General features: G+C 41.3%; 1 protein-coding gene across 1 annotated transcript in view; it reads right to left on the bottom strand.

Moving 5' to 3' along the window:
• Positions 1-572: 572 nt before the first annotated feature.
• Positions 573-26,881, bottom strand: part of TGM4 (transglutaminase 4) — a 44,025-nt gene continuing 17,716 nt past the window's right edge. The window contains exons 6-14 of the mRNA XM_040353137.1: positions 23,345-23,452; positions 18,462-18,636; positions 15,511-15,649; positions 11,744-11,847; positions 8,663-8,914; positions 5,359-5,655; positions 5,020-5,189; positions 2,270-2,406; positions 573-1,154 (exon numbers count right to left, since the gene is read on the bottom strand). Coding sequence (XP_040209071.1) covers positions 1,013-1,154; positions 2,270-2,406; positions 5,020-5,189; positions 5,359-5,655; positions 8,663-8,914; positions 11,744-11,847; positions 15,511-15,649; positions 18,462-18,636; positions 23,345-23,452 — 1,524 coding nt within the window. The 3' untranslated portion in view covers positions 573-1,012. The remainder of the gene's footprint in view (positions 1,155-2,269; positions 2,407-5,019; positions 5,190-5,358; positions 5,656-8,662; positions 8,915-11,743; positions 11,848-15,510; positions 15,650-18,461; positions 18,637-23,344; positions 23,453-26,881) is intronic.

Below are 26,881 nucleotides of genomic sequence, written 5' to 3'. Positions count from 1 at the left end.
CGAAGAAGAACCAGTTAAATTACAGCAGCGCTATTCTTGGGTATCATATAATAGGGACAGACAAAAACGTGAAGCCGCCTCCTCTCACCCTGCACCCAGAAGAGATGTCATCTCCAATCTCCCCTGTGTCCCCCACTGTTCCCAGAGGCTACGAATGCTGAATTCCACCTGCACGAGCCATCAGCTGCACTCCAGAGACACAGACTTTCAGGAGAAAATCCCACCCGGATCTTGCTGGAGGATTACTACTACATTGCTTGTATTCATGCTTTTGTGAGTAGTTTTACTTTTGCCTTATCATTAAATGGTTTATCCATACTGCTGTGTTTCTTTTCCTTTGTATCATATAATATGGAACAAAGTATTTCCTGATCCTCAATGTAGCATCTAGGGCAACTAGAAGACAATTTTTTAGCAACCACAAAGATCATTTGGAAACTATTTTCTGAAAATATACATGTGTTGTGTTCATTTTCAGGTATCGGCTACATTAGGTTTCATCCAAAAAAGAAATAAAAAAACCGACAATCAATGACTTAATGATTAATAGATATTAATAAATACACTAAGGGTTTTTGATAAGTAGGGCTTTATTGTGTTTTCTGTTCATACATATAAGATATTTTTTTTCACTGAGGACAAGCTTATTCCATGAAAGGCTAAATTACCTGTTTATAAAGATCTAAACACATATTTTTACATTCTTTTTAAGGGCGTTTCACATTTCTCTAAAGCTGTATTGGGCAATATTGACAACCTTTGCCATATTTAAAAAAAAAAATAACTCAGCAAATGTATTTATATGTGGTCTACCATTTTGTGTGGAAAATTTAGTTGATCATTTACGAAATCCTAAACAGGCATAATATATAACTTTAATAAATTGGGGAAAATTGTAGTGGAAAATCAGAGTGAAAGGGGGATATTTGTACTAGATGATGACAAATCTTTATGAATAGGCCTATTGGCTCTTTTAGCTTTCTCCTTGACTTAAAACCCTGTCATCCATATTCTACTTGGTAATGGTGATCATCCTTTCAGCAGAAAGTCCCTTGACCTGCTTGGAAATTAATTCAGCCACAATTTTCTTTTCTCCAGCTTTCTTTGGAGCACAGACGATCTTACACCGGAAGATTCCTCCAGGTCTGATGTCTCTGTGTACAGGGAGAAAATATACATTTAAATACACACCAGTTTATTAATGACATCTTCAGTTAAAGGAACACTTTGGTGGAGGGTGTGGAATGTCGCAGACTTCAGTAAATAATTCTTGTATTCTTTCTGGTTTCAGCAGTAGTGTTTGCCAATAGTTCTGCTTCTGAATAGAACAGCACCCTGGCTACTGAAAATGGAGAGACACATGGGGAAGAACCCTCCAATATCATTGAAGATGTTGTGCATGTATGGAAGCACCATAATTAGTATATTGGAATATTATATCAGCATCATACTGAGGCTCTGTTCATACTTGAGCGATGCTACTGCGTCATGTCTTTGGGGCTTTTTTGAACCTCGTTTTTGGAGCAGCATCATTCAATAAATCAGTGGGCATCCCTCTGCTCCAAAAAATGGACCAAAGAAGCTCATGTAGGTCACACATGTTTTTACCACTTTTTAATGGGTTCTTATAGTGTGTTTTTGGATCGCCACCATTCATTTGAATTGACCTCCCTCTGCTCCAAAAACAAACTAAAGAAGCTCATATGCCAAATTTTGGACATGAGCCACATGTTTTTGCAAATTTTTGGCACACGAAAAATGCACTATTGGGGTGCACTATTGGGGTGACATTAAGAAATAATGTCATCGTAAGCATGTCATGCATTTGCAGAAATGCTTGTTTTTGCTACAGCCAGATGTGCACGGGCCATTTTAAATTTTGGACATGAACCAAGTGTACTTTGCGTTGCATGTTTTTGTGCATTTTTCGCATAAAAAAAAAACACATGGCGGGTGCATTTGGGGTGACATTAAGAAATAATGGCACTGCATGTGCATTGCGCATTTCAGTCTGTTTTCACGTGTTTGCAGAAACACCCAAGTGTCAACGGGGTTGTGTCAGGAAAAACAGAAGCAATAAATGTTCTTCCCATCTGCCAACAACAGCACATCCTAAAGCAGGAAGATGGGTGGGGACCACTTGGTACATGTCCATGCACCAGCAATGGAATGCAGACCCCAGAAACACCACTCTAGCTGGTAGGTGATAAAAGGTTCAGGTGGCTCTTTTTCTATGTACAATACTGAACCCCATTTGGTATTTACATACCCGTGTTCAAATTTCTCAAGTTTGAAGATGCCCAGTCCTTCCACATTCAGCTCACATTTCTCTAGGGGAATGCTCAGGGTATTCTTAAATGTAAAAGTACAGGTGAAATCTTCATCTATCTTGGCAGTTTCTGGCATCTGTAGAAAACAATGTTGACAATATAAATTCATTAACTTTTGTACTGATCAATTATAAACAGCCAATATCATTTAAGCAAACATTGATCTAAATCAAGGGTCTCAAACTGGTGGCCCTCCAGCTGTTGTAAAACTACAAGTCCCATCATGCCTCTGCCTGTGGGAGTCATGCTGGTAACTGTCATTCTTGCAATGCCTCATTGGACTTGTAGTTTTGCAACAGCTGGAGGGCCACCAGTTTGAGACGCCTGATCTAAATGGTAAAGCTGCTCTATCCAATTACTGTTATGCCCCGTACACATGACCAGGTTTCCAGTGGGAAAACTGCCCAAAAACCACATGACAAAAAAAGAGAACCTGCTCTCATTTTTGGCAGTTTTCCTGTGGGGAAAAAGCATGATGGAGCATACACACGGTCGGGATTCCCAAAGAAAAGCTCTCATCTGAGTTTTCCCGACGGGAAAACCGAACCTGTGTACGGGGGAAAAGTAGAGAGCAGGTTCTTGGTTTTCTCCTTGGGATTTCCGACGGATCTTTTGCTATCAGAAATCCTGGTCGTGTGTACAGGGCATCAGAGATAGCAGTATTCCTAAAACATGTGCTGTCTCTTTTTGCTCCTACACTGAACTCAAGCCTTGCCTACAGTCTTGCACATTTGTACAGGCTCCTATCCTGTATTGAAATAGCTTTCTCTAAATCATGGGTCTTCAAACTACGGCCCTACAGTTGTTCAGAAACTACAATTCCCATCATGCCTAGTCATGTCTGTGAATGTCAGTGTGTTACAATGCCTCATGGGATGTGTAGTTCTACAACAGCTGGAGGGCCGTAGTTTGAGGATCCCTGCTCTAAATTGAATTGTACATTGCAAGCTTCTTACAGTGTACACTAGTGGTTGCAGTAAGTCAGAGGGAGTCTGCCTACCTCATTTCCTCACTGGAGGACATTCCTCCCAAGTCAAAATGTCCCTGGACCAACCCTTTCTATACACTGGAGGACATTCCTTCCAAGACAAAACATCCCAGGCCCGCCCCTTTCATTACACCTGAGTATTACCTTGGGTAGCCTGCATGTACAGTAAATACAGTTTACAGCACCTGGTATTCCCAGGCGGTCTATCATCCAAGTACTAACCAGGCTAGACCCTACTTAGCCTATGGCCTCATCACCCTGAACATGCCTGATCTTGGAGGCTAAGCAGGGCCTAGTTAGTACTTGGATTGGAGACTGCCTGGGTATACTAGGTGCTGTAGGCTAGTCTATTGTCATATCACCCTGAACATGCCCAATCTCATCTGATCTCATCTGATCTCGGAGGCTATGCAGGGTTCGGCCTGGTTAGTACTTGGATGGGAGACCACGTAGGAATACCCTGTGCTGTAGGCTAGCCTATGGCCACATCACCCTCAACATGCCCGATCTTCTGATCTTGGAGAAGGCTAGGGAAGGGTCGGGACTAGTTAGTACTTGGATGGGAGACTGCCTGGAAATACAAGGTGCTGTAGGCTGTAAATACAGTATACCAGTAAATACAGTATACCTAGGAAAGGCCTCTCTTCCAGTTTGACACCAGCCCATGAAGGTATTTTGATGTTTGCACAATTTCTCCCAAGAGTCAGCCCACTGCTTGTTGAGGACTTTTGAAAGGAGTACTGAGGTTATGTGATAAGATGTTTAAAGCAAGCTATGTGAAGCCCCTCTCATCAATAATGACCATCTGCCTGTATTACACAGGAAAGCACAGAGACCCAGAGAGGATATCACTGGGTCTAAAATAAAGTATATAATGAAAACTGCAAGGTTTTATTTAAAAAATAAAATTATCACATTCATTGAGGGAAAGAGTTGGGGAAAAAAAGATTAAACTTCAATTTTGATAAACTGATAAAAACACCAAAAAAATACAAATTACCATGACAAAACGTGAGATCATTCTTTACAGGAGCTGCTGTAAAATACTACAGCCCCTTATACTTATGTGACCAAAATGAATTCCAGCCTTGACAGCTGATAATATGCTGTACTGTGCTAGGCGATACCTCCAAATTGTCCTAGTCTGCCTTATGTTTTAACGTTAAAGCGCTGCGTAAGCTGTTTTGGCGCTATATAAATCCTGTATAATATTAATATAATAGTGGTAGAGAATGCAACTGCTGACTTTTCTCCACTGCATTTAAGCAACACAGGGTGACTATATGCCTTTAGCCTGTTCTTTGACACTGAAGGAGCGGCAGCAGACTGATGATGTCATCTTTTTGTTTTTTCCTATCAGGATGTTGCTTGTTAGCACATGTACATGTACGAAATCTGATTGACACATAGTGCTGCTGCTTCCTTTTCCAGTCTGTGGGCTGCTGTACTGAGGACTAAAAAAAGTCTGAGCTGTTCTCAAATGTAATTATTTACACTAACTGCATTTAAAATGGCACTTAATTCCTTTTAATAGATAAATAACTATATCCATTGGTGTATTTATCTACCTGGAATTCAAGGTAAATATAAATTAACTGGGGTGCATAGTGTATGCCCAGGATTTGATTAAGATACTGTATATTATACATTTAAACGTTTAGTCAAACACTCATGTAGATCTTTGTGATTTGAAAAACTCACCTCTACTTTGAGTGGTGGATAAGTAAATGGAATCATCAGACACTCATTGATTTTCTCATTTTTGTCTTTTGTTTCTACCATGATATTGACTCTCATCATAAGCTCATCCTCCACTAATATCACAGACTTCATGTACAGGTCGGCAGGCACGTTAAATGGGACTGATCCAGCTACAAACATTGTTTCGGGTAAAGCAAGTACAAAGAAAAATATAGTGAACAAATAGAAACTTGCAAACAGGAATGTTAAATGCATATATAGTTAATTAGCATATAATACACAAAAATTGTGCCTAAAAGAATACTTCTGCTAGATTGTTAAGTTACATATTTACAGTACCTTGCTTCCCTGCCACTTCCACAGTCTGGTTGATAGATGCCAAGGAGGCAATGACTTTGCCTGTATAGGTTTGCAATTGACTTCCAGAGGTGACAGTGACTGTCTTTGTCTCATCTGATTCATTTTCAACCACAATATTCAGACACAAAGTGTTCCCGGGCAGTAATTCCTTGTCTCCTGTGATCTGTAACTTAATGCCAGCCGGAGGAGGAGGTGGAGGGGCAGAAAACACCATGCAGATGTCTGACTTCAGGTGAGAACAGGCAGTTCCGAATGCTGCCCTCTCTTCTTCAGAACCTGAACAACAAAGAAGATACAATTGGAGACAATGATGTGTACCATACTTACACAATATAATGCTTTGATAGGGAAACAGAGCTGCTCCTTAACATAATGCCAAACCTATCTAATAAGATATATTAGTTGAGTGTCTGAAATGGTGGCAGATGGGGACCAAGTAAGCATCCCTGGCAAGAAACAACTTGGTTACATTCCTTTACAGAACCAAACCCTTCTATTTTTGTAGTACTTCACTGTATACAATTATCTTAAGCAAGTGATTTTTGTGAATCTGTTGCAAAGTTTCTTATCTGGGGAACCTGCCAGTAACAGCACTTCTTGTTTCAGACCAACAATGCTAAGCCTCAGCCTTGCAATTAGCAGAAATGTTGTCAGTCTTGCATATCCTTCAGCAGGCCTGTGAGCTAAATATCAGGTCTATCAGCTCACTCAGCAAGTTTTACTAAATTCACCAAAAAAAAAAAATATTTTAAAAATTGTATGCAGTGAAATATAATGCCAAACATACTAAATATAGATTTATGATTTACATACATTTTAATGAATTGGCCCCATTTCATTATAGCACAGTAATGAAGGACAAAAGCAAAACTGATGTGTACAAGAGATCATTAAGGAAATTGCTGGAAATTTCTACAAAGTCAAAGCTAGCATCCCAATTATTCAACAGGCAACTAATATTTATGGTAACCTCAAAGTACCGGTATATGTCAGCCCAGGCCCTAACCCTACAAACTTTAAATAGAAAAGATTTTGGCCATCAAGTCTTCCAACATGGAGGAAAAGACCCAACATATCCAACAATCCTATATGAGAATGGTCTTAGAACAGTTTACATCCATATATTATTCAGCAAATGTAAAATATCACCACACAAAAAAGCAAACACTGCTCTAGGTCAGTCCACACTCAAGGCTCAAAGCAGACCGGCAAACAGGCTTGTTTATAACCAAAGCTTGTATTCAAAAGGAAGAATGCATACCGGTGAATGCTCAAATTTCTGCTTTATTTAGATGTCATCATGTGAAGAAACAACGCTCTGCCCAGCAGCTTAAAGAGGCCACCAGAAAGTACTACAGGTATATATTGAAAACTTAGGTTGGTTGGAGCACCTGCACTTGATCTGGATCTGATCGGGCATAAGAGTTATTTGCTTCACTGTATAAATGCTGAACATAAATAAAATATTATTTTCTACAATGAACGTATCACCCTTTGGGCAAAGTGTATACCCTTGCCATGCCCCTAGTTATACAGTTAATGGAAATTTAAAGTGTATCTTTTAGTTTTGGGTTAAGTAAAGGCCAGTTAAAATCTTTCTCCTAGCTCAATGTCGGAAGCGACCATAATCGTAATCCACAAGGAGGGGAAGGACCAACTGGACCCTTCATCCTACCGCCCAATATCGCTACTATGTACGGATGTAAAGATACTGGCCAGAGTACTAGCGACTCGTTTAAATAGATGTATCAATTACTTAGTCCATCCAGACCAGTCAGGTTTTATACCAGGTAGAGCAACTAGCACTAATATTAGAAGGCTCTTTCTGAATTTACAGGCACCAATAGACAACGAGGGCTCTAGACAAAAGAAAAAAAAAAGAAAAGTAAAAAAAAAGAAAAAAAAATCTTTCTCAGGTTTTTATTGCTCTCTGTGTCCCCACTGAGGAGATTCAGCCTCTCTATTTGTTCTGAAGACAGTTATCACTTTGACATAATGTAATCGGAAATTGTATATTTTACAACTGTCACTGGAACAGTACATGCAAAGAAATCTTCTAATGGGGATATCTTTTTTGTTGACAACTACCTAAGAAGAGAGCTGCCCTCATTTTAGAGACGTTTCCTCCCACTTTCTGTTTACCTGGGACATGAATATAGGGGAAGTTCCCCAATGGCACACAGTTATCAAAAAAGGTGAACTAAATGAAAGGCTAATGTAGTATAATGTGTGTAGTTAAATAATACATATTTATAAAGATCTATAAATCAAAGATGAATGATGGAAGAGGAAAAAGTGACAGTTGCATTTGTTTCCAGAAGACAGACTATTAACAGTTGGGAGCTATGAATAAGTGCTATTATTGTTATTGTAAACTTGTGTACTTCCCTTAGATGAATGTACCTGAATATAAACTCATTGGGCCAGATCCACGTAGAACGGCGTCATTTTAAGCAGGCATAGCGTATCGTAGTTACGCTACGCCGCCGCTACTTTGACAGGCAAGTGCAGTATTCTCAAAGCAAAGTTGCGGCGGCGTATCGTAAATAGGCCGGCGTAAGCCCGCCTAATTCAAATATGGAACATGTGGGCGTGTTTTATGTTAATGTATTGTGACCCCACGTAAATGACGCTTTTTTACGAACAGCACATGCCGTCCGTGAAAGTATCCCAGTGTGCTCCAAATTAACCCACAAAAAGCTCATGCTTTCGGCGTGAACGTAAATGACGCACAGCCCTATTCACGAACGACTTACGCAAATGACGTAATCGACGGAAAATTTGACGCTGGCCCGACGTCCATACTTAACATTGGCTGCGCCTCATATAGCAGGGGTAACATTAAGCCGGAAAAAGCCTAACGTAAACGGCGTATCTGAATTGCGACGGCCGGGTGTACGTTCGTGAATTGGCGTTTCTAGCTGATTTACATATTCTAGGCGTAAATCAGCATACAGCGGCCAGCGTAAATATGCAGTTAAGATACGACAGCGTAGGCGACTTACGCTGGTCGTATCTTAGCAAAATTCTGGCGTATCTTGTTTTCTAAATACAGAAAAAAGATACGCCGGAGCATCCTAGAAGTTACACGGCCTATCAATAGATACGCCAGCGTAACTTCTTTGTGGATCTGGTCCTTAATGTTTACTGTGTGTAGAAATTGTTAAATAAACCATAGACATTTTAAGAATTACGGCAGAGCTTTAAGTTGCTCCAATCTGTTTTACTTCTAGGTAAATGACGCAACTGACAACTTACAGCAATAAAGAGTATTTATTCTTACCCTCTCTGTGCTTGTATTGTATTGTAATGTCTTCTTTAAGGTTCTTATTAACCATCTTAGTACTGATGAATTTGCCAATGCTCCTCGGCTCTTCCTTGATCTTGGTGAATTCCTCCTCATCATCTATGCAGGTCACCAGCCATTGAATCTTATCTGCATTTACTTCAGCAAACAAAAATTTTCCATCAAATGGCAGATACACAACTCCCTCTTTAATGGCTTTCAGAGAACAAGGGCCACACTGAAAGACACCTGTAAGACAAACAGAAGTATGCAGCATACATGCTATTAGATGCTAATAGACAGTGGAAGGAAGAACTTGTGGAACAAAAAATGTAATCAAATCTACCTTGTAATAGACAGATAGTTATGAAGCTATTTATTAGAGCTGCACAATTAATCGTCACGAATCGATATCGATATATTTTTTCCAGTTGCGATCTTAAAAAAGTTTTTCCTGATCTTTCTACGCAGAGAATTCTCTCTTCTTTGCTAAAGACATCAGCCGTCAAAAGAAAGGAAGAAAAAATCTGTGCAGTCTGCCAAGTATCCCAACATTCTTTAGCAGTGGAACGTAAAGGGGTTGTAAAGGTTTGTTTTTTATTTTCTAAATAGGTTACTTTAAGCTAGTGCATTGTTGGTTCACTTACCTTTTCCTTCAATTCCCCCTCTAAATGTTTTTTTTTTGTTTTGTTTTCTTTGTCTGAATTTTTCACTTCCTGTTCCTCCTCAGTAAGGTGTTCAGTAAGCTGTTCTAAATGACTTTCCACCACTCGGATGATGGTGGAAAGCTTACTGAGGAGAAACTGGAAGTGAGAAATTCAAACAAAGAAAAAAAACATTTAGAAGGGAAATCGAAAAGAAAGGGTAAGTGAACCAACAATGCACTAGCTTAAAGGAACCTATTTAAAAAATAAAAGAAGAACCTTTAGGCCCCTTTCATCAGTAATGATCCGCCTCCGTATGCTCCGTATGCTCAGCGGGGATCACTCTGTTGATCCCCGCTGAGCTGGCGGATGACAGGGCGGTCCCCGCACACTGTGTGCAGGGACCGCCCTGTCTTTTCTCCGCTCTTCCCTATGGGGGAATCGGATGAACACAGACCATCTGTCCGTGTTCATCTGATCCGCAGACCGAAGGAAAAATAGGATTTTCGTCCGTCTGCAGAATCGGATCTTTGTGGAGGAGGACGAGATCGGATGTTCATCCGCTGACACCCACAATCTCATAGGGACCAATGTATGTCCCTTTTACATCCGCAAACGGATGGATGAAAAAGCGGACATACGGTTAGCATGTGTGAAAGGGGCCTTATGACCCCTTTAAGTCTAAACATTGTAACAATTTGTCCTTTACATCAAAGGAATACACTTCTGTGTGTAAATGAGGAAAGTTTAACCACTTAAACATTAAACACTAAACATTGTTTTTTGCTAGAAAATTACTTGGAACCCCCAAACATTATTTATAAATATATATATATTAGTGCTGTCAGTTAAACGCGTTATTAACGGCGTTAACACAAACCCATTTTAACGCCGTCAATTTTTTTATCGCGCGATTAACGAGGTTCACCCTTTAAAAAAATTTTTCTTTTGTCAGCACGTACCTCTTAACCCTTTCACGCCAACGGGACACATATATGCGTCATCGGGGTTCGGGGGTTATACCAGGATGATGCCTGCAGCCGCAGGCATCATCCCGGTACCGTTGTTTAGAGCGGGCGATCGGCTATCCGGCTAAAAGCCGCTCGGTTGTTATGCCGGAGGAGCGGGAGGGGACACCCCCCCCTCCCACCACCTTTCGCCGCTCTGACCGGGCCTCCCGTCCCACCGGGAGACCCGATCCTCCATCCGCCGCGTTCTGTGTTCAGGCGGAGACTGACACTAAGCCGTAAACGGCTTTGATTCAGTCTCCGCATTGAAACCACGGAAGCGGCGTCATGACGTCACTTTCGGGTTTCTCGGCTGCCAATGGCCATAAAGAGTACCTGTCACCACCTATTGCTGTCACAAGGGATGTTTACATTCCTTGTGACAGCAATAAAAGTGATCAAAATGTAAAAAAAAAAAAAAACACAATTTATTTTTATAAAAAAAAATAAAATAAATAAGAAAACAAAAAAAAAATGTTTTAAAGGGTGAACCTCCTTAATCGCGCGATTAATCGTGAGTTAACTATGACATTAATGCGATTAATCGCGATTAGAAATTTTAATCGCTTGACAGCACTAATATATATATATATATATATATATATATATATATATATATATATATATATTTAGTAGAGACCGTAGAGAATAAAATGGTGGTTGTTGCAATATTTTATGTGACATGCGCAGTGGTCTTTCAAATGCAACTTTTTGGGAAAAAATTACCTTAATGAATAATAAAAAATAAAAAAAACAACCAGTAAAGTTAGCCCAAATGTTTTTGTATAATGTGAAAGATTTCACGCCGCGAGAATCGTGATGTTTACTTCAAGCAAAAAAAATTTTGATTCTCATTTTGGCCAGAATTGTGAAGCTCTACTATTTATATATAAAATTAAGTTCACTATAGGCTCAATGCCATTTGCTATCTGCAATGTTGAGTTGTTTGCTCATGTGACCTTGTCAGTCTTGGAGCAATAGATGTTCTAAAACGATGTCATTCATGGTCAGAATATTGATTTCTTAGAGAGATAATTTAGCAGCAGAAATAAAAACGTTGTGGTCTCAGGTTCTCCAGTAGCAGATTTTTAAAATGTCATGATCCATAGCATGAGCATTTCAATTTCATCCACCACAATGCAAAGACAAAACACAAACATGGGAGGGATGCTTATTTGGGGTGTGTGACAACAAGGACACCTGAAAGTTGATTAAATCAGGACTTAATTGTTTAATTATTACATAGTTTAAAAGAACAATAGACAAAACTATACATAATGTGGAAAAACCTTCTAACCCTCTCTACTAAAGTCTCCATGGATTAGCATTGAAAGTCAATCCTATCATATGGTAGTTTATGACCCTGATGATGTCACATGTGACAAACTACTTTGGACCAATTACTTGCTTGTCATTTTACACCTTACCCTGACTTTTCTCTTGCGGGGTGGCATCAATTGCCTGCCAGCCATCATATCCATTAGGTAGGTCAGGTCTTTTCATCCACACATCATTCCACACGTGAAAGTTCCTAAAGTAATATGGAACATAGTAAAGTCCACACCATGAAATGAATAAAGCAACTTAAATTATTCAAAACAATAAACCAGTGTTTGGTGCCTACTCCAAAATCAGACAAACTTAACAAAAATCTTAGTTGCCCCTTTAAGAAGGGTAAATCCACTTACAAAATATACATAGTAAAAATATGGCGCTTGGTTCTAAATGATAATAAATAATAAATAATAAAAATAATATTAGTAATTTAATGTAACATAAAAGTATTGTAACTATATAATTACTTTGATTATTTTTATTTTTATTTGTATTGTTTTTATTACAATACTTTTATTACTGTACTGTCACATGTCACTTCTATCATCATTTAGAACCAATAACTATACCTTTACTATATATATATGTTAAATTATTTAAACCGTTGTCAAGAACAGCAATACCCCATAGCAAAGTCCTTACAACATAGGGCTTTATGAGCAACGCCTGTAGAGGGTCCTTGCTGCCAGCCAAATATTCTCTTTCACTTTTACTGTGCTAAAAAAAATGAAAAGAAGAAAACTAAGGAGTCCAGGGTTGACTCCAAGCAAACAACTAAATACACAGCTGAAATCCCTTCTGTATAGGGAGTTGTTTTTCCTTATCTGAAATCTACACAGGCCCAGTCAGACAGCACAGCCAGGTTGGTGACCTGACTTTTCTCTACTGCAGGTGAAGCAATACAGTCTGGTCACCACCCAGCACGCAATAGATCACTTTTTCAGAGGGCAGTATAATAGCGGTTGGCAGGCATTCAGTAGGTGATCCTGCTGCCTCCTAAAAGTGTGCTCTTCTTTCAACCCCAAGGGGGTCTTTGTAGTAGTACTACCCAAAAGTGGAACTTCCGCTTTAAGCACTCCTTGCCCCCTGACATGCCACATTTTTTGTGGGGGGGAAGTGTGTACCCTATTTTTAGTGGGACTTCCTGTCCAACGACCTGCTTCCTTTCTTCGGCCGCCTAGGCGTCTCCTCCTCTCGCCCTAGGCGGCCCCTCCCTGCCTGCGATCTTCAGGGAGACACCTCAGGTCCCAGAAGATCGGCTGGCCAATAGGAGAGCGCAGCGCGACTAGCGCATGCACAGTGTGCACCCGGCTGTGAAGCCCGAGGAGAGGAGGGGGAGAGGAGCGAGCCTCCAGGCGGCCACATCGCTGGACTGTGGGGCAGGTAAGTGTCGGTTTATTAAAAGTCAGCAGCTATGCTTTTTGTAGCTGCTGACTTTTAATAAACTAAAAAAAAGGGTGGAACTCCGCTTTAATGGGCAAGTTTTACAAATGGTGCCTCGTGTCATAACCTTCAGCCCGAGTTTAAAATGCCCTGGCCCTGAAGCAAAGATTCTTGGCCATGGCATGCGTAGAGCCTTATCAGGCTCCAATGTTAGCATTTGGGTGGGGCAGACTGGTGGATGAAAACAGCTCATCTGCCTGTTTTTTATCTGCCCCCCAGCATCCTGTTGAAAGAGCCCTAAGTATATGAGTACCAGGTCACTAGTAGAAATACAGTGTAAATCAATGCAAGATTTTTGCTCCAACACAGTGCTAGTTATAAGGACGTGTTTTTTTTTTTTTTTACTACAAAATTGTTTGCATTATCAAAGCAGTAGTACATCAAAAAATTGTAAAAAAAAAATAATAAAATAAAAAATTATTATTTGATCTCCTGGAGATTTTGTAGGTTTGCCCACTTACAAAGAAATGAGGGGTCTATAAGTTTTACCAAAGGTGTATTTTAAATTAAAGATGCAGAATATCAACCAAAAACACATGATACAAATGTTATAAATTGAGTTGCAGTTCGTGAGGAAAATAAGTATTTAATCCCCAAGCAAAACATGACAAACAAAGTACTTGACAGTGAAACCCTTGTTGGCAAGCACAGAGGTAAGATGTTTCTTGTAGTTGGTTACCGGGTTTGCACACAACCCTGGCAGGATTTTGGTCCACTCTTCTTTGCAGATCTTCTCTAAATACTTAAAGCGGAGGTTCTAGGTTCTAGGGGAATCGGCTAGTTGTTTTAAAATCCGAGCAGTACTTACCGTTGTAGAGGGCGATCTTCTCCGCCACCTTCCGGTATGGTCTTCGGGACTGGGCTTCTTCTTGATGACAGTCTTCCGACAGGCTTCCGACGGTCGCATCCTTCGCGTCACGGGTTTCCGAAAGTACCGAACGTCGGTGCGCAGGCGCAGTATAGAGCCGCACCGACTTCGCTTCTTTCGGCTACTCGTGACGCGATGGATGCGACTGTCGGAAGCCTTTCGGAAGACTGTCAATCAGGAAGGAACGCCCACTCCCGAAGACCCATACCCGGAAGTGGCGGAGAAGATCGCCCTCTACAACGGTAAGTAATGCTCGGATTTTAAAACAACTAGCCGAGTAAAAAACAGCATTTATCGGTGAACTCCCGCTTTAAGGTTTCTTGGCTGTCTCTTGGCAACTCGAATTTTCAGCTCCCACCATACATTTTCTATAGGATTAAGGTCTGGAGACTGGCTAGGCCACTCCATGAGCTTAATGTGCTTCTTCTTGAGCCACTCCTTTGTCTTGGCAGTATGTTTTGGATCATAGTAATGCTCGAAGACCCATCCAAGACCCATCTTCAGGGTTCTGGCTGAAGGAAGAAGGTTCTCATCCAAGATTTTACAATACATGGCCATGTTCATTGGCCCCTCAATGCGACAAAGTTGACCTTTAGCAGCCCCAAAGCATAATGTTTACACATCCGTGCTTGACTGTAGTGATGGCGTTCTCAGGGTCCTTCCTCCAAACACAGAAAGACGAGTTAATGCAAAAGAGCTCAATTTTGGTCTCATCTGACCACAGCACTTTCTCCCAATCCTTCTCTGAATCATTTAGATGTTCATTGGAAAACTTCAGACAGGCCTGTACATGTGCCTTCTTGAGGAGGGGGACCTTGCGGGCGTTGCAGGATTTTAATCAATAACGGTGTATTGTGTCACCAACTGCCTTGAGATCATTCACAAGCTCCTCCCGTGTAGTTCTGGACTGATCCCCCACTTTTCTCATGATCATCCTTACCCCATGAGGTGAAATCTTGCATGGTGCTCCAGACCGAGGGAAATTGATGCTTATTTTGTAACTCTTCCATTTGTGAATAATCGCTCGAACATTTGTCTCCTTACCAAGCTTCTTGCTGATGGTGTTGTAGCCCATTCCAGCCTTGTGTAGGTCTACTATCTTGTCCCTGACATCCTTTGACAGCTTTTTGGTCTTGCCCATATTGGTGGGATTGATTGAATGAAAGAAAGAGATTCTGTGGACAGGTGTCTTTTATACACATAACAAGTTGTCGTTAGGAGCACCCTCTTAAAATGGCAGGACTAATCTGTGTACCACATGAGCACATACTGTGGCCAGTCTGTGGGAGCCCAAATTATTGTTGGTTGGTAGGGATTAAATACGTTTTACTTACTGAACTGCATCTCAATTTATAACATTTGTATCATGTGTTTTTTCTGGTTGATATTCTGTCTCTATCATTTAATATACACCTATGATAAAAATTATAGACCCTTTATTTCTTTGTAAGTGAACAAACTTACAAAATCCCCACTGTATGTAAGAAAAAACGGGAAGCCCATTTAGGACCTGTTTTGGTTAATATTCTCAGGGAACAAGCCACCTACCATACAGAATCACTTGAAATATCATCTATTGTTTCTCCTTGTTCATTCTGGTAATAATCAATTTTCAGATTCTCTTCAGTGTCATGAGCTGAGTTAAAATTAGTGACACTTCTCGCTGGGATTCCTAAGCTTCGCATAACTAGAGAAAGGAGCAAAATTTTAGTAAAGATGTGAAATGTAATTGTAAAGACCATACACACTCATATATATTTTCATTGAACTGTGATTTGTCAACCAGAGTTCCTCCAGAGGCTGCAAGGGGTTCCTCAGGCAAAAGGCCATTTCTGCCTCTCAGATGAGTAACCACTGACACTAATGACCTTTTTAGCTATCTGTAAGTTGGGAATTCATCCCAACGACCATAAAATGTAAGGTGCATTCTTCCCAGTGACCATCAGACTAATTTATTGTGAGCTGTAAACATAATTATTAGTAGGGTTCCCTGAAGCTCAAAAAAATTATTTAAGGCCCATACACACGATCTGACTTTTTGACAACAACGGTCCGATGGACTTGTTTGATCGGACAATCCGGCCGGGTGTATGCTCCATCGGACAAATGTTTTTGCTTTTTCATCGGACAAACTTTTCGGCAACAAATGTCCGATGGAGGCTAATCTGATCGTGTGTACACAAGTTCATTGGACTAAAGTCCAAAGTACAAACACGCATGCTCAGAACCAATGCTAAAGATCAGACAATAGCAGAAGTTGCCCAAAGGGTGGTGGTAAAGAGCTGAAAAAACACGTGATTTGGTGAAAGTTGGCTGAAATGTTCTGCCATGTGTATGTAGAACAAGCTCACGGCCAACGCCCATTTGGACCAAAATACACGGAAAAGTCAGATGGAAGTCCGGTCGTGTGTATGAGGCTTAAAGGTTTCTTCATTTTAAAAAGGTTGAAAAGGGCTGTGTTAGAGCAAAAACATCTACCAAAAACTGTGTACACACGATGAGAAAATTGGACGAACAACATTGCCGTGCGGCTTCACTGCCCATTTCCTACTGCGCATGCGCGAGCAGCGCGGCGCTTTGTAAAATGGGCCTGCTGCTTTCTGGGATACACACAGTTCCCAGAATGCAGCGCGCCCCATTTACAAGAAGAAACCGAGGAAGAGAATCTACTGCGGAAGATGAAGAGGCAGATTCGGCACTTCCGCATAGCAACAGCTATTTAGGGTAAGTAAAACATTTTTTTTTTTTTTTTGGTGTAAAAAAAAATTTCAGGGTGGAACTCCGCTTTAACCTGCACGGTTTAGGAGATATCCCCTGTCCCCTGCATGTGCCGATGTAATCAGCACATGCGCAATGGGGCAAACTGAAGCAATGGCACCTATGTGCCACTGCCTCAGTCTGTGTGCCATTACCAGCGGGAGTGATGTCATCACAATCACAGCGCCGGAGCCGCGATGCCCAAAAGCAAGCCCCGGGCGACATGTCGGCGACCAGAGGGGGAGACGACGACGGCTGCAGAGGCTTCGATGTGAGGTAATTACTGTATTTATTGGCGTATAACACTCGCTTTTTACCCTGAAAATAGAGGGTAAACTGTGCCTTTGTGTTATACGCAGGGGGCTGTGGAAAGTTTTTTTCTCTGAAACGTCCCTCCTAAAGTTAGGGTGCGTGTTATACGCTTGTGTTTGTTATACGCCGATAAATATGGCAATTTATAAAGAGCTAGTATGCTATGCAGGTTTTTTTTTTTTTTTCTTTGGGTTTACTTCCTCCTTAAGCAGGACATACAGTAGTAGAATTTAATTTAAATCTTTTTATTTTAAGAATGTTTGTTTGATTTTCTAATGGTTAGTGGAGTCAAAACTATGTTCATTTTTAATCCATGATGTGATGAATCTTTCTCAAATTAATAAATTCTATCAATGAATGTGGTTTTCGTTCAGGAAAGTAATTTTTTTTTCAAAATTTAAGATTAAAGGGAAATTAAATTGTGAAGTACTTTTGAATGACATTTGTCAAGTCATCAGATGTACAGAGAATTAATGTTTATATGCTAATCTATTAATGTATGGCCAGTTTTAGCTTCTTACGCATATTACTAAGCGGAGGAAAATAAACTAACCAGGATTCCCTCAGTAACGGCGAGAGGGAAGAGCCCAGTGCGGAATCCCCATCCATCCGGCGGGCGCAGGAAATGTGGCGTATGGGACGCCGGACCCACCCCGGCATCGCTCGGGGGCCTAAGTCCTTTTGATCGAGGCCCAGCCCACGGATGATGTTAGGCCGGTAGCGGCCCCCAACGCGGCGGGACCCGGCCTCCCCACAGTCGGAAACTAGAGCTGTCCACTATTTTCAGTGAATTGCTTTGTACCTCTACTGAATGATATGTTATGGCTTATGGTTGATTTTTTTATGCAATCTGTTACATGTTCTGTCAGACATGTTCTTTTTCTCAAATAAATATTTAAACCTATTGTCCACACAAACCAGAAAGAAAAAAAAAGAAAATATATATATATACATTCTCATAATTATGCCATTTTTTAAATGGTCTGTCCACTGAAAGGTTCTTGGTAGATTCTTGCGCATTAAATCACCACCTGGTCGGTTTTAATATCCCTTAGAACTGTATTGACCTTTGTGTTGAGTATATAGGTCTGCACACCTGCTGTGATCATTATGAGGAACTGCCTTTTTCCCTGTTGGGTTTCATATTCCTATTATATTATGAAACATGCCATAGAAGGAGTCAGAACAAATAAAGGTAGGTCAGCAGGAACGACCCAAGCCCTCAGATAAACCAGAACATAGTTAGTAATTACAGCAGTGAGATCTGGCTGTTGAAGTATTCCAAATAAATAATACGTCAGAAAGTAACTCGCTGTAACCTAAATATCACTTTTGAGGGCACCAAAGATGTAGCTATGGACATTTATATTAGAACCTTTGAGACCAAAAAAAATTATATTTAGAATTGGAAGATTGTTTTTATTACCTACCTGTTGTTAAAACTCCAGAAAATACCCAGCATTGTCCAAAATGAACAGGCCTTTTGGTTTTGTAGTACTGCTGTAGGATGGCGCTACTTCCTGTCCAGGCGGTGGGGGAAACACCTGCTGCATAGTTCCCTGACCAATTACCTGTCAGCACTCCATTATCGTCATTGGAATTCACCTTTGGGGAAAATAAATATTTTTATTACTAATGAAATTTTGAATCAGTAAAGAATAAGGCAGTCTTGAAAACACACAGGCAATCCTAGGCCAATAAATGTAGTGCACTATCAACAGAAATAAGTCAGGTTACTGTAGTGAGATGACTAAGGTATTCTAATTGGATGTGGACTGAGCTTTATAATTTATGGAGCTGATTTACTAAAAGCATGTAGGCAGTTGCACTTTGCAAGTAAATTTTAACCAGAGCTTAGTGAATGTGAGCAAATTTCACTGTGCAAAGAATACCCAATTACATGCAAGGAAAATGAAAAAAAAAAAAAATTTCTTGTACGCGATTGGATAATATAAGTCAGCATTGCTTCACTTTCATTTAATAAACTCTGATGAACCACTGCACTACCTGCCTGAAGTTTGCATGTTTTCCCTGTGCCTGCGTGGGTTTCCTCCGGGTACTCTGGTTTCCTCCCAAGCTCCAAAGACATGCTTGTAGGTTAATTGGCTTTTGTCTAAATTGACCCTAGTATGTGTATGTATGAATGTGAGTTAGGGATCTAGATTGTAACTCCTTGAGGACAGGGACTGAATGTAACATTATATAGTGAAGTGCTGCGTACATTTTTGGCACTATATAAATACCTGTAATAAATGAATGATTAAATAAATGAAAATTCCCTTGTAAAGTACAACTTCTCTTTCAAAATGCACATTTGCCTTTAGTAAATCAGTCCCATAATCCCCAGTTATTACCAATGTTTTATTTTTTCTTAAAGCGGCGGTCCGGTTAGAAAAAAATAATAATTTAAAGTCAGCAGCTACTAACACTGTAGCTGCTGACTTTTAATATCCAGGGTTCCCTCGATGACGGCAGCCGAAGCCGGGCAATCGCTCGGGTCTCGGCTGCCCTGCCACCATCCTCGTTGAGGGAATCAGGAAGCGAAGCCTTGCGGCATCACCGCGGCGCGACGTGAATGGATGATGTCTCCTAGGACACAGACAAGGTCCCAGAAGACACCGCTCCACCATTCCACAGGAGGCAGCCGAGGAACAGAAGAAAGAAGACGGCTCGCGGATCAGGAAGTGGCAGATTAGGACGATCTGCCTAGCAACAGGCACTTCTGGTATGTATAAAAAAAAAAATTCTTGGTGGAGCTCCGCTTTAAATCTGGTAGTCTTTTTTCCTATTAAAATCGCTTTGCATTTAACAATTACATTACTCCCGTTTTCTATGGAAATAGACCAAGTCTAATTTATAAAGTAACAACAATTTTATGCTTTCCCTCTTGAGGAAATGCTTTTTCCTTCTCATTGTATTTTCTTGTTTCCTTTAACATCTCTGTAGTTAAACAGAAACTGTGAACATGCAGAGCAAAACAACATGTTCACGTTATATCCTTCTTCCCCATCACTATATACTTAGCTTCCATTTATTCCCCCACCTCTCCATTCAGCCATGGAGAATGAGAAAAAAAGAATCTATGTGTAAGCTCAAGTCAGGTTTACAGTTGAAGCTTACACAGGGCTCACTGTCTTCCTGCCTCTATGCAGCAGTGCTTGGCCAAACTCTGAAACTTCTGGGTAGGGGAGAGCACATAATGCTCACACAATGCAGCACTGGGCAGCCAAATTGCCACGACTTAAAGTGTTTGTAAGGTCACTATGTGATTTTTTTCAAAACATGTATCCCATGCAAGTATGCTGCCATTAAAGCGTTTGTATACCCGCAGGAAAAAAAAATAATAAAAAAACCTGTAATGCTCACCATACACACGGTCGAAATTTCCGTCAAGAAAATGTCCGATGTGAGCTTTGGTCGGAATTTCCGACCTTGTGTAGGCTCCATCGGACTTTTCCTGTCGGAATTTCCTCCAACAAAAATCTGAGAGCTGGTTCTCAAATTTTCAGATGGAAAAAACAGTTTGACGCATGCTCGGAAGAATTGAACTTCATTTTCTCGGCTCATCGTAGTGTTGTACGTCACCGCGTTCTTGGCGGTCGAAAATTCAGAGAACTTTTGTTTGAACCATGTGCATGGAAGCCAAGCTTGAGCGGAATTCCGTCGGAAAAACCACCCAAGGTTTTCCCGACGGAAAATCCGATAATGCAAGGATATAATGAGCTATATGCACCGCACACTAGCTCAATATTAAATACGTACCTTAATACGAGGCTCGGTCTCCAACTGACATTTTGCCCTCGGCGTGTCCTTCCTGGTTCGCGGCCCTGGGAAGAGTCTTCTACCCGGCAAAGTCTGGGAGCATCTGCCGGACCTTCAGCCTGGCATTTACAGCTGATGCGCCACTGACGTCAGCGGTTGCATGCAAAGTGAATATCTCCTAAACTGTACAGGTTTAGGAGATAATAATTTTACCTACAGGTAAGCCTTATTATAGGCTTACCTGTAGGTAAAAATTAATAATTAGGGTATACAACCACTTTAACAAAATTGTAATGCCACGTGCACACGATCGGAAATTCCAACAAGAAAACTGTGGATTTATTTTTCCGACTAAATTTTGCCTCAAACTTGTGTGCATACACCGGTCACACAAAATTCGACCATCAAGAACGCGGTTACGTACAACACTAGAATGTGCTGAGAAAAATGAAGTTCAATACTTCTGAGCATGCATCGACTTGATTCCGAGCATGCATGTTTTTTTTTAGCGTCGGAATTGCATACAGAAGATCGGGATTTCTGACAAGAACTTTTCCCATCTGAAAATTTGAGAACCAGTTCTCAAATTTTTGTTGTCGGAAATTCCGACAGAAAAAGTCCGGTGGAGCCTACACACACTCGGAATTTCTGACCAAAAGCTCACATCAAACTTTTCTTGTCGGGAATTCTGACCGTGTGTACGTGACATAGTGTTTGTTTCAAATGAAAAGGCAAAATACCATTTCTGACACCGCACCTGTGCGGTCACCTAATCCCCTTGTGCTGACCAGCCCCGATCTATGGAGAAAAGCTGGAGGGGCAGAGATTTCCCTATGACGTCAGCCGGCTAGCAGAGGGGAATCTCAGCCCCTCCTGCTTCTCTCCATAGATGGAGGCCGGCCAGCACAGTGGAATCACGTGACCGCACAGCTGCGGGGTCAGAAAAGGTATTTCGCCTTTTCATTTTAAACAAACACTTACACTTTTGTTAATGGCAGAATACCTGCATGGCATACATGGATATGTGCTGCATATGTGCTGCATTATGCAGCTGAAAAGTGGCGTGAGGGGCAAGGAGGAAAGCGCTCTCATGCTGACAGCGAGGTAGGGGGGAGAAACTGTCAGAGGAGAGAGCTGTAGATGACAGAGGCACGTAAATTGACCAAGGTAATAAGGGCTCAGCAGCCATGATTACTGTGGTCAGCAGAGGCAGGGGACATAGAAACTGGTAGGATCAACCAGGTTTATTAGATAAGGAAGATAGGAAGTGAAACATTGCACAGCACAAGCTCTGTGCTGTTATTCATACCTTAAAAGAACAGGATCTACGTTTTTTTTTTTTTTTTAGGGTTACAAGCACTTACCTGTAACCTGGGGCAGGGGCAAAGTCTTTAGTGCTGGGTAGGCTCCAATCCAGAGCCATCACTGAACTCACGCAGTGATATTTGTGGAGGCTGGTTGGTGGGGGAGCGAGTGAAAGAGCAGTACACAAGTCATAGTTGAATTACTAACCATTAAATTTGTAATTTTGCTCTGAATAGGCAAATACAGGGTCATTTTAAGTCTATTCGTTTTTATCCAGTGATAAAAGCTATCCCAAACCAGTGGAAGGATATCAAGATATTTAGGATAAGCTTGTCATAACAAATTGATATGGGAGCTTAGGGTTCCTCCAGAGGTTGCTAGTTTTTCTTTAAGCAATGTCTGATGGTACCTAATTATTTCCACCGCCAACATAAGGAGGAACTTTTACTGACCACCGATGATAAAGGGTATTTCTCTACTGACCACCAATGTAAAAGGGCAGTACAATTTGCACTATGTGTATTTCATTTCTTGCCCTTATTAATATAAGATATGATTATTACTAAAAAAACAAGTTGGTGTCCAAAAATGATCTGCTCTGGATGTCAAATAGGCTAAGAAAACTATATTCCATATACCTTTGTTCATTCTTAAAGCTCCAACTTTTGACCACACTAAAGCCTCGTACACACGACCGGTTTTCCTGCCATGAAAACCACCAAGGGAGCTTTTGGCCGGGAAAACCGGCCGTGTGTGTGTGCTTCCTCGCAGTTTTCCCGACAGGAAAACTGCCGGGAATCCCGGCGGGAAAATAGAGAACCTGCTCTCTGTTTTCCCACCGGGATTCCCTGCGGTTTTAAACCGGCAGTTTTCCTATGGGGAAACACTGCAAGGGAGCATACACATGGCCGGAATACCGCGGCCAAAGCTCTCCCTGCATTTTTCCCGACGGGAAAACCTCTCGTGTATACACTGGAAAAGTTACCGAGCAGGTTCTCGGTTTTCCCATCTGGATTCCCGGTGGACTTTATACCGCTGAGAATCCCGTTCGTGTGTACAGGGCTTAAGGGATTGTGAGCTGTAGATAAAAAAAATTGTAGCAGGGGCTCCCAAACACCTGAAAATTTGTTTGAAGTTTACCCTCATGGTAAAAAGCTTTCTAAAGACTAGTACTGAGAAATCAGAGGTAGGTTCAAGACTAATAGATTTAGTTATGTGATCTATCATATGTATCTATCCAACGTACTAAAGCAGAGAATTTTCTTGACAGAACAACCGGGTCCTTTTTTGCTGAAGCTTTGAGATCACTTTTCTCAAGAAGATACATGCAACAGTCCAGTACATCAACTTCATGCTGAAAATAAAGACAAAATCTATTAGCCACTGTATTAACTAATAGTCTCATTTTAATATTGTGGACGCAGTTCTAATTTTATCGTCATCCTTTTAAATATCCAATTTAGCCTTATATAGAAAAACATAGCTTATCATATTACAGCCTTAGGTGAAGCTCACACTTCAGAAAGAAACTGAGGGATACAACAAAACTGGAGATACCTCAATAACTTAATATGTACAGTCTGGAGGAAAGAAGGGAAAGGGGAGACATGATTAAAACCATTAACTACATCAAGGGGGTAAATAAGGTTCAGGAGAGGAGTATTTCAATATGAAGCCAAGATCAAGAACACGGGACAAGACTTCAAACTAGCAGGAGGAAAGTTCAAAACTGATCATAGAAAGATTATTTTACCAAAACAGTAGTTGTGCTTGGAATAGACTTCTGGCAAACGTAGTGCATCAGTCAACAGTAAGTAGATTCAAACATACTTTGGATAAACATAGATCTAGACTTAGGCAAAAAAAAAAAAAATCCCCAAAATTAACAAAAACACGTATAAATAAAAAAGGAAAAAAAATTGGGCAGACTTGATTGACCACTTGTTTTTTTTTCTGCCATAATTCTGTTTTTTTTTAACAAATGGCAATTATCACTGGAACTAATGCACTGCACTTGTGAGCCAGGCATGCAGTTTTATTGACTTGAATGCATGCGTTGTACAGGTGCTGCTGTCAACTCAACCATGTTAAATCTGCAGCAAGAATTGACACAAAGTAAAGTAATGTCAACAGGCCCCTCCTGCTAAATTGCAGGTTCTAGGTAGTTAGTTAGGGGGGCATAACACGCTCACTGCCTGTTTTGTTTCCCCCTGGCTATCTGTGTGAAAGAGGCCTTAAAAAACTTTAAACATTTATAATTTAGGCTTGGTTCACACGTTTGCAAACCTCAAAGTGACGTGACTTTTACTGCGACTTTGCCAGGTGACTTCCTGGCGGCTTGAGTACTACTATACTACTAATAGAAGTATAGAATAAAAGATTATAGAAGTCGGATAGAAGTCGCCTTGAAGTAGTACAGAAAACCTTTCCTGAAGTCGGAGAAACCTTTCCTGAAGTCGGAGCGACTTCAGTAGTGCTAATTAGGACAGCTCTATTTGACTAACATGAGATTTCACATGTCACATAACTTGGGGTCTCACAAGTAGGATCCCAAGTCACGGCACTGTGAACCGAGCCTTAAAGGGGTTGTAAACCCTCATGTTTTTTCACCTTAATGCATTCTATGGTGGTCTCACTTGAAAACGTTACTCAAAAATTCAACTGGATAATGATTAATGATAAACTCTTGTGTACCCTTAATAACACCCAGTCAAAGTTTGATAAGACCTCTGACCAATGAAGGGAATCTGTACCCAAGTGCCTGTCTACTTTTTCCCCTTCATGGGGGGTCTGTTTTGTTAAATGTAGGGTTGTCCCGATACCGATACTAGTATCGGTATCGGGACCGATTCAGAGTATTTGCGGGAGTACTCATACTCCCGCAAATACCCCCGATACCAAAATAGAATACCCCCCGCCGACGCATCTCCCCGCTACGACGCATCCCGCCGCATCCCCGCTTAGTTAATACGAGCGGGGAACATTACAGCATTCATTTGAATAGCTGTAGTCTTTCCCGCCCCGCCGCGTATAGACACTCCCCCTTGCTCGGGTGAACTGTCCAATCCGGAGCAAGGGGGAGTGTCTATACGCAGCACGGAGCGAATCATTACATCTATTCAAAGCTGTAATGTTCCCTGCGCGTATTAACCAGTCGGGCTGGCAGCGGGATGCAGGTAAGGAGACATGGCTGGATATGGGGGGAGACAATGGCTGGATATGGGGGGAGACAATGGCTGCATATGGGGGGAGACAATGGCTGCATATGGGGGGAGACATGGCTGGATATGGGGGGAGACAATGGCTGCATATGGGGGGAGACAATGGCTGCATATGGGGGGAGACAATGGCTGCATATGGGGGGAGACAATGGCTGCATATGGGGGGAGACAATGGCTGCATATGGGGGGAGACATGGCTGCATATGGGGGGAGACAATGGCTGCATATGGGGGGAGACAATGGCTGGATATGGGGGGAGACAATGGCTGGATATGGGGGGAGACAATGGCTGCATATGGGGGGAGACAATGGCTGCATATGGGGGGAGACAATGGCTGCATATGGGGGGAGACAATGGCTGGATATGGGGGGAGACAATGGCTGCATATGGGGGGAGACAATGGCTGCATATGGGGGGAGACAATGGCTGCATATGGGGGGAGACAATGGCTGCATATGGGGGGAGACAATGGCTGCATATGGGGGGAGACAATGGCTGCATATGGGGGACATGGCTGGATATGGGGGGGAGACAATGGCTGCATATGGGGGACATGGCTGGATATGGGGGGAGACATGGCTGCATATGGGGGGGGAGAAATGGCTGCATATGGGGGACATGGCTGGATATGGGGGAGACATGACTGCATATGGGGGGACATGGCTGCATATCGGGGGACATGGCTGCATATGGGGGACATGGCTGGATATGGGGGGGGACATGGCTGGATATGGGGGGGGGGGGACATGGCTGCATATGGGGGGAGACATGGCTGCATTTGTGGGGGCACATGGCTGCATTTGTGGGGGGACATGGCTGCATTTGGGGACACATTTTAAAAAAAAGTATCGGTATTCGGTATCGGCGAGTACTTGAAAAAAAGTATCGGTACTCGTACTCAGTCCTAAAAAAGTGGTATCGGGACAACCCTATAAAAAACACACTGACAATTCACCCCCCCCCCCCTAAAAAAATAAATAAAAAAATCACTGTAAAAAAAAAATAGTAAAAAAAAATAGTAAAAAAAATAAATAAATACTGCCACTGTCACATGACATTAAAAAAAGTATCGGTATTCGGTATCGGCGAGTACTTGAAAAAAAGTATCGGTACTTGTACTCGGTCTCAAAAAAGTGGTATCGGGACAACCCTAGTCTTAATGAGATCGGCACCTGAGCAATAGACATGTGCACAACAAAAAAATTTGTTTTGTTTCGTCTCGTTTCCGTAGATTTGTAAAGATTTGTAATTTCGTTAGACGCGAGTTTTAATATTCGGACTCGTTCGTATTTTCCTAACAGTTTTATTTTTGTTGATACTGAATGGTTCATAATTTATTTTCTTCGAAATTCGTAATTTTGTTAGATAATAATTTTAGTTTATTCGTTACACTACTCATAATTTAGTATTTGTTACTTTTTTGAAATTGTCTTTTCCGTTGATCTGTAACATTGTTTTGTTTTCATTGATTCGTGTCTACTACCGTGCTTCGAATAGATTTGTACTTTTGTAAATACATCGTGGTCATTCGCAATCTCGTATTTTAGTTTTGTTTTCAACA

The sequence above is a fragment of the Rana temporaria genome, chromosome 5, assembly GCF_905171775.1.
Source record: "Rana temporaria chromosome 5, aRanTem1.1, whole genome shotgun sequence".
Taxonomy (NCBI): domain Eukaryota; kingdom Metazoa; phylum Chordata; class Amphibia; order Anura; family Ranidae; genus Rana; species Rana temporaria.
The sequence above is the reverse complement of the archived record's forward strand: the minus strand, read 5'-3'. Positions and strand labels throughout refer to the sequence as shown.